Source organism: Poecilia mexicana, unplaced genomic scaffold (assembly GCF_051168715.1).
Source record: "Poecilia mexicana isolate PSO_F unplaced genomic scaffold, ASM5116871v1 scaffold_12, whole genome shotgun sequence".
Taxonomy (NCBI): Eukaryota; Metazoa; Chordata; class Actinopteri; order Cyprinodontiformes; family Poeciliidae; genus Poecilia; species Poecilia mexicana.
In genome coordinates, this window is record NW_028263381.1 from 25,015,953 (window position 1) to 25,029,900 (window position 13,948).

The 13,948-nt window shown below is 40.2% G+C and overlaps 1 protein-coding gene across 2 annotated transcripts in view; it reads left to right on the forward strand.

The window, feature by feature from the left end:
* Window positions 1-13,948, forward strand: part of LOC148156269 (NLR family CARD domain-containing protein 3-like) — a 36,289-nt gene that overhangs the window by 9,529 nt on the left and 12,812 nt on the right. The window contains exon 4 of one of the 2 annotated variants that reach the window (XM_088011177.1): window positions 5,822-5,947. The exons of the other annotated variant lie outside the window; for it this stretch is intronic. Coding sequence (XP_087867303.1) covers window positions 5,822-5,947 — 126 coding nt within the window. The remainder of the gene's footprint in view (window positions 1-5,821; window positions 5,948-13,948) is intronic. 2 annotated transcript variants of the gene reach the window in all.

Here is a 13,948-nt window from a genome sequence, read left to right on the forward strand (position 1 = left end):
CCCTAGTTCATCTTTTTCTGAGCAACCATCCACAAAAAGTGTTTCACCTTTGCCTAATGGTAGATCCTTTAAATTGCTTCTACGTCTAGCCGTTTGTTCTGCTAAAAAGGTGATGAAAAGGTCATATTTATCTGCAGTAATAGTGCTGATACCGCGTGTGGTACTCTTAGTGTTAATGGATGAAATAGTACAATAGGAGCGCTAACTTCAACAGCCATGGAAGCAGCAATAACAGCCCTCACACAGTGAGGCAACGCACACGCCACACTATCTAGGTTAGAGGAGTAATATGCAACCGGTCTCATGTTATCACCATGTTGTTGTGCCAATACCGAGGTCATAAAATGACCTTTGCAATCCATCATCTGAACAAAAGGTTTTTGATAATTTGGTAAAGCTAGGGCAGAGGTTGACACAAGGGCCTGCTTTATATTTTGAGATTTTCACTATACATTAATTTGTTTAAAGGTGCCACAATTTCCGCATAATTAGGCACCAATTTATATTATATTATTTTTATCACCTCATTTCCCTTTCCCCCCCCCGTTTAACACATGGCATTGCCCATGTGTCACAGTCACGTAAGCTTCTAATAAAGTGCTTGGGAGGACAGGTGAACTCATAGGTTCACTATAGAAGATATTTTAGCAGACAGTCTTTTAATTGCAGGATTATATTTTGGTTATTCTTTGTTAAATTCAGCAGCTTTCAACATTTCTATCGAATTCCTCAAGAATAAAAATGTCCATCTTTAAATTAACCAAACCTCAAATCCTCTAATCCAAGATTTTTCTTTTGAATTTGACTATAAATCAAATCTAGATTAAAATGTTTTAGACTGAAATCTAGAAAGTGTTGCTGTCATTCACAATCATCAATTTTAGTAGCCATTTATATCTATCAGGTTGCTTAAAATCTCAGACTTTCACTTAACCTTGCATTTCAGACAAGTTAACAACGTAAGTTTTTTATCTCTGATATTAAATGGTCAATAGTTTCATCCGTTACTCAATTTTGTAGTAACATTTCTCTCTTCTCATAATAATTGTCATTCATCCAATATGAAAAATCCCACAAAAACAATCAATTTGTAGATTCTTTATAGAATTAAACTCTAAATCAAATTCTTGAGTTAAATTCAATTATCAATTATTTTCAACACTTAGAGGTGTTTAATTTATTTCCACAGTAGTATACTTAAAATGAATTATTTGTCACTTGTGAGGTTTAAACCTAATTTTGGTAACGTAAAAAAATATATATAAATATTTTTATGCACCGGTATTGCACAGAAATTCAATTTCTTTTATGATTCTACTTAACGTATCCCAAGCTGCACACATGTCCACCATTACATCAATTTGGTGTGGTGGTTTGTCTTTTTGGGGTGTGATAAAGTCTGATCATGCTGAGGATTACTCCTTTTTGAGGTCTCCTCACTCCACCACCCCTCCTGTTGTCCCGTGCAGCATTCTTTGAAGGGCAGTTTCTTGCCCAGTGGCCAGTACCGCCACAAATCCAGCAGCCATTTGGACTGCGTGGATTTTGTGGGGTATCATTTTTGGTTCGTCGCCTAGTGCGACCTCCTCTGTCTCTGCGGCCTTTCATCGGGCCGTTGAAAAAGGCAGAGGTTCCTAAACCTCCAAATTCATCCAGCTGAAAAACATCTAATCCTTGATTAGGTTTTTCAAAGATTTTTTCAGCATGAATTGCCCACGTGGTTAATTGTGAGACAGGGACAGTTTCAATTTCAACCAGGTGTTTTCTTATCCATCCCCCAATTTCAGGGCGAAAGCCCGTCAGCAAAGCATTTTTCAGTTGCTGCTGATATGCACTGGTGTCATCTTCATTAAAAGTTATCCCACTATGCATTTTAAACTCTTTTTCAAAACGCAAACGGAAATCATCTACTTTTTCTCCAGCTATTTGTTTTATCCCTGCCAAGTGGCGGAAATTTGCTTTTTTGCGAAAATTTCTTTTGACTCTTTCACATAATGGGTCCCATTGTGCTTTGAATGCTTCACTCCGTTCTGGATTAGTTCCCATAGGGTATCTTATTGGGCCTAATCTACCATTTTGATCAGTTATTTTTCCCGTATAATTCCCTCTTACTTTTGCCCAGTCTTTCCCTAGTGAGAGCATTGCAGCTTCCCCTGCTTCTGTCCCATTTAATCTATAGGAATGAATTAAGCCAGTCATGTCTTCTACCCATATATTGGGATCCTCTGCTGCAGGTGTTATTCCTTCCACAGCCTTCCTGGCTTCTTCTAAGGTCCAGGGTCTGAAAACATATAAGTCTTGGGCCCCTTCGTCTAGTGAGGGGTACAGTCGTGCTGCTGAGACCGCAGCAGCTGATACTGGGGCAGACGGAGCTGCTGCAGCGGCGGGGGGAGGAGTGGCTGCAGGAGCTTGCGCTCCCTGCACCGTTACAGCAGTCCGTGTGCTTTCTTTTGTTCTTACAAATAAGTTCTCGGATTCTTTTAACCATAATTTAGCACAACTCAACTCCTCCTCCTTTTTCGCCTTTTTTCTTCCTCTTTTTCCCATTACACTGTTCTCCAAAGTTTTCACTACAATTTGCCATTGTTCAAATTTTAATTTTCCCTCTACTCCATATTTCTTCTTCCATTTTGTCATGTATACAGTGCTACCAGGAAATCTGGACAGCATGTACTTCTCATCCCCTTCGGGACCCTCAGCGAGTGAGGAATTACAAGAATTCGTGTTTCCCATTATTTAAAGTACTTGCAATTTAATTTGAAAAGTTATTAATTTATTTACCTTTGGTTTGCTATTTTAGCTTCAAAAATTTATTTATTTAAATTTGGTCCAGGTTCATTGACTCCTAGGGAGTCCTATGAACTGGAGTTTGTTTCAGTAGGCCAGCAATTAAAAATACCTTGTTGTGGTATTCTCCACTTCAACTCTTTCGAGTGGGAAAATCTTGCCTATTGCATCCACAAGAGGTTTGCTGCTTACAACCCTACTGTTTTATATGAGGTAAAATACCGAGTGGTATTTAAACCTCCAATCACTCTCACTTCCACACTTTTTGCGACGGAAATTAAGCGCCTGTTTGTCGCCGGACTCCGCAGTCCGCTACCACGGGTATTAGACAGGCCCCGCAGCCTAACAGGACAAGGTCTCCAACCTTGCACAGCACCAGGCTCCGTCCGCCTGTTACACGAAGACTTTGCGCTAGGACTTTCGCTATCCTACGCGGATTTTGTGCATTAATTTAGTTACCTGTTAGAGTCTAGAATTTCCAGGGTTTTATTTACGCGCAATGACCCCCAGTCACTCGCCACACTTTTTTTTTTTTTTTTCTTTATTTTAAAACAAGAATCACTCACCCCTGTTGCCTTTCCTTGGAGTCTCGTCAACCTTCAGATCCCAGCAGGCAGGCAGAGTGTCAGCCCTTGAACAGGTTCTGAAAAGCTTCCACTAGGAAGCTTGCCGTGCACGGTCTCTACTGGCATCTACCTTACCCGCTGGAATCCTTCCGGTATGTTGAGCTCCGGCTCGAAGGACCAAATTATGTCAGAGTTGACACCTATTAAACACAGCACATAACACAGGAAAGACAAGAGAAAGTTAGATTCTTAATACTCGCGAGGAGAACAGACAGAGATGTGCTTTCAGTTACAAATCTCCTACCGCTCTGAAGCACATTTGCCTGCCCCTCTCTTTTTATTGTCTTTAGGATCCCTAATCACAGAGAGCGCTGTAACTCTAAAGGGAGGGGGAAAGACACTTCATCACACAGTCACAGCGCCAAGATTATAGCTAACTAACAACACAATCTATCTCGCACTAGCTTATCCAGTTCCTGACCCAGGATCAAGCAGGACAAGTTGTACATCTTCACGGCGATGGTTTTATAGCTATCTAAGAGGTCAAAGCAGGCCGTTCTGAGAAGAGCTGCTGTCACTGCTCTTCTTCAGAGAGGCCTCCTCTGAGGAAGGAAGCCAGAGTGATTAACAATACAGAAACATTCCTTAAAACATATGACTAAACTAAATAAGTAAGAATACATAAACTAAGAACATAATAAAGATATACCAAATAGTTGATAATAATACAATTTACCTAACACTTTACTATGTTGGAGAAAGCATGAAGCACTGAGAAGATCAGTGCTGATTCAACAACAGGAAAAAGACTGAAGCAAAGTTACATCCACAATGATGAGAGGACAAATTCTGGAAAGGCAGTGATGTTAGTTTGTCTTTAGCTTTAACTGCAGAAAGCTAAAAGTGAAATCTGAGTAGCCTCATGTAGGCCTGTTTACTACCTGCCACATATCCTTAAGAAATACATGTACAAATGAGGAACATTTACTGAAATGTATCACACTAGCAAGTGTTACAGAAAAGTATCTATAAGGGTTTAAAATTTAAGTGACAGTTTTTGGAACGGATGAGGGAAATTACAAACTCATAGTCAGCACCGACTAGTCGTGCTGCCATAAATATTGCAGTAAAACTGTTAAACCAGGGGTCCCCAAACTACGGCCTGCGGGCCGGATGCGGCCTACCTCCACATTTGGTCCGGCCCCTGAACAATACGTGAGAACATTCAGATTTTTTTTCATATACCGTATTTTCCGGACTACAAGCCGTTTATATGTGGATTTTTCTTCAACCACCAGGGGGCTCTTTAGCAGGAAGTGAATCATTGGAAGTCAAAATTGGAAATAAAAGAAGAAAGTGCCCTTTAAAACAGAATTAGGTTTTAATAGGGAATTGAAATTTGAGAATGTTGTGGATCAGTTAAATAGCATTGAGGGGAAAACGAAGCTTTTTCATTTTTTTAAATAATATTGGGATATTAGGATCCAGTAGATGGCAGTAGTGCAGCAATAATGGATGCAAGCTGCCGTTGAAATCTAAAGAAGAAGAAGAACAAGCAGCATCAGCAGAAGAAGGAAGCGCCCATTTTCATTTAGCACATGCTAGTCAGACACGAAGGATCAGCACTTTTACTGTTACAGTTACCGTTCGTAAACTACTGTAATCAGTTCAGCTAACTCTAATCTTAGCAACTTTTTCTTTTTCAACCCTAATAAATGTGATATTCAATTGACTTGTTATGACTCAAATTTTGGCTGTCCGCTCCCCTCTGCTGCTGCATCACTGTGGAAAACCTGGAGCGGCAGAGATATCTGCGGCTTATATGTTTACTGGTTTTTTTTTAAAAACTTTGGGGTTGTGGCATATAGGCCGGTGTGGCTCATAGTTTGGAAAATACGGACAATAATCCTTCCTGGATTTGTTCTGTGAAGAACCCAGAGAGGGTTATTTGATTGTACTTTCTAGAAAACAATACATTTTTATGTATGACATAAAATGACATACAGGTTGCATATATTTGGAAGTATCAACGACCACGCCAAAAAAATCCGATTTGACAAAAAGTCGGAATTGGGTCACTTCAGGCTGCAATGTGAACCCAGCCTAACTGACCATCTTTCTTCTGAGTGAAGCTCTGTCAAGTTTTTCTTGGATCTTCACAGTGGAAAGGACTCTGGCATCTTCTAAATGTCAAAGACCAACAGTGAAATCACCAACTGTTCTCTCAGTCACTTCAAACCAACATGTTTGCCTCAGAAACAGATCTTTAAGATAGCCTGAACATTATTCAGGAGGATCAATGTTGAGAAACATGTTAGAGGATTGGATTGGTTCTGATGGGAATAATTTACATCATCAATGATCTGTCTGGTTATATTGTATCTCACAATTATTTATTTTACTATGTGCCACATTAAAAATAATAAAGCAAAACTCTACAGAAATTTTAATGAGAATGTTTCTATCAGGATCCATCAGAGACTCAAACCAGAACCAGAACCAGAACCAGAGCCCAGCTGTGTGTCCTTTAAGAGCGACTGGTCAAAGCATGAACTCATTTACTTTCAATCTCCTGGATCTCCACCATCAGAGAGGTGAGCTGTTTCTAACTGCTGTAACTGTTTATATCTGTCATTGTGGCCAAGAGACGATACCAAGTTCTGTTGCCATTCGAACATTAGAACGAATTCTATGTTATCTTCTTTTCATATGTATTACATTATTGACATTTAAGTATCCATAGTAACATGTTCCAATAAGGAACATGGTAACATGGACTTTACTGGACTCCAGTGAGTTTAGACTTCTTTGGAGACCAACTGGATTGTTGGTACTGCAAAAATTAATGAAAGATCTTAACTGAATAATAAAGCTCTGCTTAGATCCAGTCTCTAACCAGAGCTTCTCCACATCCATCTTATCAGAAGTCTCAAAAACTAAACTGATTTTCCCTGAAATCCATTTCACCATCATTAATGGAGTGATACTGCCCCCTACTGGCCAGTTATTGACACCATAAGTTACAAACAGGAAACAATATTTAACCAGAATCAACTCACTTTTCTACTGTCACCTCTAATATTTAAAACATAAAGAACAAAGAAAATCAACAACCAGGACACATAAATTATTATGTTGACATGACATTTGAACTACAAACATTTAACTGCAAGTCATATTGTTTTTGCATCAACTTAAGTTTGTCAAATTAAACAGACACATTTATTTAATCCAATAATAAAATTAACACACAAACACAAAGATAGAGGTGAATTTTATTTGTAGGTAGATATTTGGATTGTTCTTTAAATTGGACAACAGACAGATTAATGCTGAAAGAAAAAAGTTTTGATTAATTCATTTTTTGATTTCATTTACATCTCTGATCCAACATGACTGATTCTCCAAAATTTCAAGAGTTAATCTAAATAATATCTCATGTGGATATGATTTAGCAATACAAAAAATACAAAAAATTTAAATTGGGTCACTTCAGGCTGCAGTGTGAACACAGCCTAACTGACCATCTGGTTCTGAATGAAGCTCCATCAGATCCTCCTTGGATGGTCAGAGTGGAAACGACTCCTGGTTCTTCTCCATGTCAGAGCTCAACACTAAGATCATCAAACTTCTCAGTCATTTAAACCAACATGTTTGTCTGAGAATCAGATCTTTCTGCTCTTTAAACAAGGCTGGAATTTATTCAGGAGGATCAATGATCAGGAACATGTTGGAGGATTGGACCGGTTCTGATGGGAATCATTTAGACCAGGGGTGTCAAACTCATTTTGGTTTAGGGGCCGCATACAGCTTAATCTGATCTGCAGGGGGCCACACAAGTAAACTCATTGCAAGATTAAATAGAACCAATAAAAGTGGACTTGTTGTTTTTTATATTAAACGAATTTCACTTTTACAAAATATATTATGAATAATCTCAGTTTTTAAGAAAGGTATCTGAGATTTCAACAATACTTTTACTCAGTTAAGCATTTATTTAAGTGCATTATGCATAAGAACTGATCTCAGTGATTGTACAATGCTGCAAAACATTTATTCACAGTTTTTGGAACTTAAAAAGATTGTCCTGCATCACAAAATACAACAGACAAACATTAAGAAAAGATTTAAAATCAATTTTCAACATCTGGGAAGCAATTTGAACAAATGATCTGGCTTCACACATTTGAAATCTTAAGTGTCAGCTGTTTTAAACAGACATTTGATTAAGTACATTTGTTGATGCATAAAATGCACACATATAGAAAAACTTGCATACATAACATGTATGTATGTTAGCATGCACGAGAAATATGAGGTTGCCAGGGCCAAAATAAAAAGCTGGTAAAGCATAGAATCGAACTTGTTTACAGAACCTGAAGCTCAGTGCTGCCATCTGCTGTTAGTTCCGCTGCACTGTTGCATCATGTTGTGTGCTCTGAATAAAACACAGCGCCCCTCGTGGACAGTATAGGAACTGCAGATTTTCAATTAAACGAAGTATATGTTTTTTCATGAATAATGATAATACATTTAGCCCCTGGGCCGGACTAAATCGTTCGGCGGGCCGGTTCCGGCCCGCGGGCCGTACGTTTGACACCCATGATTTAGAGCATCAAGTTGATGATTTAAATCAGGGGTCCCCAAACTTTTCCTGTGAGAGCCACATAACTTTTCCCTTCTCTGGTGGCGGCCGAAGTAAATTTGTAACAGAAAAAGTGTGATGATTGCAGGAGTGCCTAAATTAGGGCTGTTGTAAACGAATATTTTAGTAATCGAGTAATCTATCGATTATTCTTACGATTAATCGAGTAATCGGATAAAAAAAATTATAAAATGAAATATTGGTAAATCTGGCATTATACCGGTGTTACTATCAGATATCAATATCAGTCCAATTTTTCATATTTGAGCATCCCTAACAGTTGCTTTTTTGTAGTTTAGAAAACTAACCTGTAACAATAATAGCTCACTTTCTAAGTTAACCAGAAGAAAAGTTATAGAAAAATCTGAAATTATATTGAATTAATAACAAAGAGGCAGGCTCACAAATATGCTTATAAAAAATGTCTACAATCCAGCTTTTAGTTTATGTATTCATCTTCAGTGAGTTTAATAGATTAATTAAACTCACCTTGCCACCTAACCTGTCACGCTTTGGGTTTGAAAATACGGGAAATGCCGCCTGGAGTGGGAGGAGAGGGCGAATGAACGAACGTAAGATGGGGTGGAGGGGAGGAAATAGACCAGCGGACTGACGAACCGTTAGACCGGGGGACGAACACGGGGGGAAGCAATACGGGATATTTACGACACCTTCACTGGTCACACTCAGAAACTCATCTACCAGCCATGTACGATGCGCTCCGCCACCCGTTTCTTCAGACCGGGATATGAAATTTATTGTGCGGTTCGTCGGTAAAGCTACATTTACACGGTAAGCATCAGCTACTCAGCCGCCCGCCCTGTTCAGGCTATCCGCTCACCTCAGCGCTCTTCCCGCCGTTCGCTTTCAACCAGCAGCCCCGGAGGAGAAATGCTGCCGTACTCCAGGCATTCCCCAGTCATTTTAAGGATGCTTATTGGTTCCCCAAAAACGATAAAAAGTCGGGCATTATCATCAATCAATAAAATCCCCACGGGCCAATCTTGAAGATTGGACTTTATGCCGCTGAGACTTAGCTTTTGTCAACAACTCAGAGGCGGAAGTGAGAGCTCCGCGCAACGCAAATGAAGTCCCGGTCGGAACACGGTGCGCTAACTAATAAAACATAAATTAACGAAGCTTCGAGGCAGGTAAATTTTCCTCGAGGAATTTTAGTAATCGAGGTACTCGAATCAATCGAGGAATCGTTTCAGCCCTAGCCTAAATGTAAAAATGTATTGTTTTCCAGAAAGCACAATCAAATAACCCTCTCTGGGTTCTTCACAGAAAAAATCCAGGAAGGATTATTGTCCGTATTTTCCTAACTATGAGCCGCACCGGACTATAAACCACAACCCCAAAGTTGTTTTTTTTTAAACCAGTAAACATATAAGCCACAGATATCTCTGCTGCTCCAGGTTTTCCACAGTGATGCAGCAGCAGCAGAGGGGGGCGGACACCCAAAATTTGAGTCATAACAGGTCAATTGAACATCACATTTATTAGGGTTGAAAAAGAAAAAGTTGCCAAGATTAGAGTTAGCTGAACTGATTACAGTAGTTTACGAACGGTAACTTTAACAGTAAACGTGCTGATCCTTCGTGTCTGCTACTAGCATGAGATAAATGAAAATGGGCACTTCCTTCTTCTGCTTCTTCTTTAGATTTCAACAGTAGCTTGCATCCATTATTGTTGCACTACTGCCATCTACTGGATCCTAATATCTATACCTCAAATTCTCATAATGATCCCAGTATTATTTAAAAAACTGTTAAATAGCATTTCCCCTCAATGCGATTTAACTAATCAACAACATTCTCAAATTTCAATTCCCTATTAAAACCTAATTCCGTTTTAAAGGGTGCGTTCTTCTTTTATTTCCAATTTTGACTTCCAATGATTCACTTTGTAATGGTCTCGCTATGGTGTCTGGTACCAAAACTATCAGCCAAACTCTTTTTACACAAGTCAGGATTAATTAGTTCTTCCTTTATTTCCATGTAGAATGGAGTGAAACTGTCAAAACACAAACAACTCAGGATGAGCTCAGAGCAGCTTACAGAAGTGTTTTTACATTCAGTTACATACATTAGAAGTGCAACTGATACAACAGCTACCTCAGAATGCTATGAGCTGCAATGCTACGTAACGACCTAAGGAATCTTAGCAGCCTGCTAGTTGGCAATGACGTAGCACATAATCAAATCGCCCGCAGGAATTTCCAAAACTAATTCAATAAACAAATTACTTCTTTTATCATATGTTAACATAAAGGCTTGTTTTGAAGTATAAGCTGCTACTTACAGGCATCGCTTCGAAGAACTCGGCCTGGAATGCAGCATTCATAACAGACACGTGTTCATCTGCTCTACCACTAGCAAACAACCGTACTGATTAAATAATATAAAAGTCAAGCAGTTCCCTAAAAGTCCAACAGATGGCAGCAATGCGCCATGCAAAACAAAACACCCACAGTTTACAGGACACACTTCCTGCTAAAGAGCCCCCTGGTGGTTGAAGAAAAATCTACATATAAACCGGAAAATACAATTTAAGAAAAAAAATCTGAATGCTCTCTGGTATTGTTCAGGGGGCCGGACCAAATGTGGAGGCGGGCCGGTCCCCAAAACTGGCCAGATACGGCCAGTTTGGGGACCCCTGATTTAAATGATCAAGAACTATTGTGTCTCACAGTTCTTTATTTTACAATGAACCACATTAAAAATAATCTTTAAAGCGAAACTCTACAGCAAGCTTTAAGGTGTTTTCACACCGGGAACTAAAATTGCAACATTTGATACATTTTCAGAACTGTAGTTCGCATTCATATTGCACTGTGTCAAACGAATTAAACTAACTGAAAACCCTGTTCCCCCCATCACCTGTGGGGGCGCTGCACCAAGAACTACTGAAGGAATCAACACTAAATCTCTGAAGACGACCAGCACAACTTTCTTCTTCACAAAAACTAAACAAAAACGGAGCAGTGTCAGATTTTAGCTGTTGTAGGATTTCTTCATTGATACAATGAAGAAGTTTGGACATCGCCAATTAGCCGCAACGCTAGCGATGCTCCTGCAGGCGCTGTTACTGCGCGGTGAGTCTGTCCACAAAACCATACTGTTCCAATGCGGGATGAGCAGGAATCTGTCACAAAAATAATCACAGTGCCTTTATTTCTTACCCGATTTTTATAAATATGGCTTAGATTAAAGCGGAGAAAATAGCAGATGTTTGTAAGTATTCTTCCTTGATATAAATCTATAAGCAGTTTGGTTTCTATCAAGATGCAAGAGAGGACTTAGCAAATTGCTCTTTTATATTGCTGAATTGCTGCTGTTAATTTTATTAGGTTGTTAAAATGTAACAAACCATAAAATGTATTTGGTAAACTGCTCAGGTACTGAGCAACACATCATAACACCTGATTTAATAATCAAAATTTGTCCTCAGACAGGGTTTGAAAAGCATAAATTATGTGAAAATTCTGGTATTGTGAAGCGCATTGTTTTAACCCATTTATAGTCTAAACAGAGGAGCCAGCAGTTTATTTTGAGGAAATAAATAAAGGTGCAGAAGTTATTTGGACCGTAACATGCGCAATGCGCTGCTCAACCAATGCGGACCCGCTGCAAAGAATTAAACTTAACTCACCCTGTGAGTTTAACAAATGGAGGGGAAGACGTTGCCCTCCCGCGCCCAGAAGGAGAGCGGCATTCAGGAAGAGCAGGTCGGTGTAACATCTGTCCGTTTTGGAGAAGCCAAACCACGCAAAAAAAATAAAAAATAAAAATAAAAATCCTTGGAATATATGCACACCCAAACCGGGCACAAAGTGAAAATCTCGCAGAGTTCAATTGTTTGGTTTGGATCAGACAGATCCAAATGACCGATGAACCAACACAGATTTCTCTGCAGATGCGACCAGGAAGAATTTGAGGCTGTACATTCAGATCCCAGCGGGTGAAGTGCTGATAATTTAAGTCGAGTCCATCCATCCATCCATCCATCCATCCATTTTCTTCCGCTTCATCCGGAGTCGGGTCGCAGGGGCAGCAGCTTCAGAAGGGAGGCCCAGACTTCCTTCTCCCCAGCCACGTCTTCCAGCTCCTCTGGGGGAACCCCAAGGCGTTCCCAGGCCAGCAGAGAGACATAGTCCCTCCAGCGTGTCCTGGATCTTCTCCGGGGCCTCCTCCTGGTGGGACATGGACACCTCACCAGGGAGGCGTCCAGAATGCATCCTGACCAGATGCTCGAGCCTCAACTGGCTCCTCTCGACGTGCAGGAGCAGCGGCTCTACTCTGAGTCCCTCCCGGATGACCGAGCTTCTCACCCCATCTCTAAGGGAGAGCCCAGCCACCCTGTGGAGGAAACCCATTTCGGCCGCTTGTATCCGTGATCTCGTTCTTTCGGTAATGACCCAAAGCTCATGACCATAGATGAGGGTAGGAACGTAGATCGACTGGTAAATCGAGAGCTTCGCTTTTTGACTCAGCTCTCTCTTCACCGTGACGGACCGGTACAGCGCCCGTTTCACAGCAGACGCTGCACCAATCTGCCTGTCGATCTCTCCCTCCTTTCTTCCCCCCCTACGTGAACAAGATCCCCAGATACTTAAACTCCTCCACTTGAGGCAGGACGAACCCCCATGGCCCGGAGAAGGCACTCTACCCTTTTCCGGCTCAGGAGTGGAGTCTTAAATTTAATTTATTATAAGTTATTGGGGCCACAGTCAGTGGTTTGAGTCACTACGGAGAAAAAGTTTAATGAGTTTGCAGCACACAGAGAAAACCTAAAGAGAATGTGTGATCTACTTATTGTACTTTAAATAAAGGAATAGCAGGTAGCTGTTGGAGGAAAGAAATTAAAGTCCGTTAGACAGAAACAAGCGCAGTGCGCTGGACAATAAATGCGCATAAATGCTCCACCGTTATGCTCCAATTAAACACATATGAGATGACAAACGCCAAATTTACACTGCTTACATTAATGGAGTTTTAAAAACAAACAACTAAAAACTTAACTGAAGTAATATGTCAGATTCCCTCCTCACCCTCGTCTTGATAAGAACAGAGAGCAGTCCGCTGGTTTCGTGTCCAGACTGTGATAAAGTGCAGCTGACCACTTGATGCACAGACAGTTTCAACTTTACACACAGAGAACATCGCGGGGCTCATTATCAATCATACTAAGAACAATATCTATCAGAGTATCATCTCTGATCGGGACGCTTCAACGAACCAGAGGCTTTGGAACGTCTAGCGCAGCTGATCCGCTTCTGCGGAGTTTTTCTCCCGCTGAGGGAAGTGATGCGGGATCAGGAAACGATCAGAGTTCTGCCTCTTCTAATCACGTCATTTGGTGAAATGTTACCTGATTTCAAAAACGTTCTCACAGAGAAATACTAAATGTTTCGTTTGATGACTACAAATTGGAAATAAAATGATTTTTTTTCTTTGACGGACAACGAAAAAACTCTAGCGCCACCTCTGCTCCAAATTACGAAAATTGTCGGCCCCTCTTTGTTTTTGTTTTTTTTGCGGAGGATCAGTAAATAACTTATTGGTGTTTTACCACCATCAGGTATAAATTGTGCTTTAGCCTTTCAGTGGCATCACAGCACAGCACAATTGAAACATCCAGGAGATCAATTTCAGCTTGTTTTTATGAGTATAATGAAGGCTGGTATAGTGCCTGATATAAAACTATTTATATACGTCATCACATGGACTTATATAAAGTTTTATACATGTTATTTTCAAATATTTATTGTTGTTTTTCTTCTTTAGATATTAGGCTGACTTAGAATGATTCCAAATAATGTTTAGGAATGACCTGGTGCTGTTACATGTCAGTCATCAGGAGGGACACCTGGGTGGACCAATTAGATGTCAGGGGACATCTAATTGTCTCCCCTGACAATCAGATGTCAGGGGGTCAAGGATGGAGC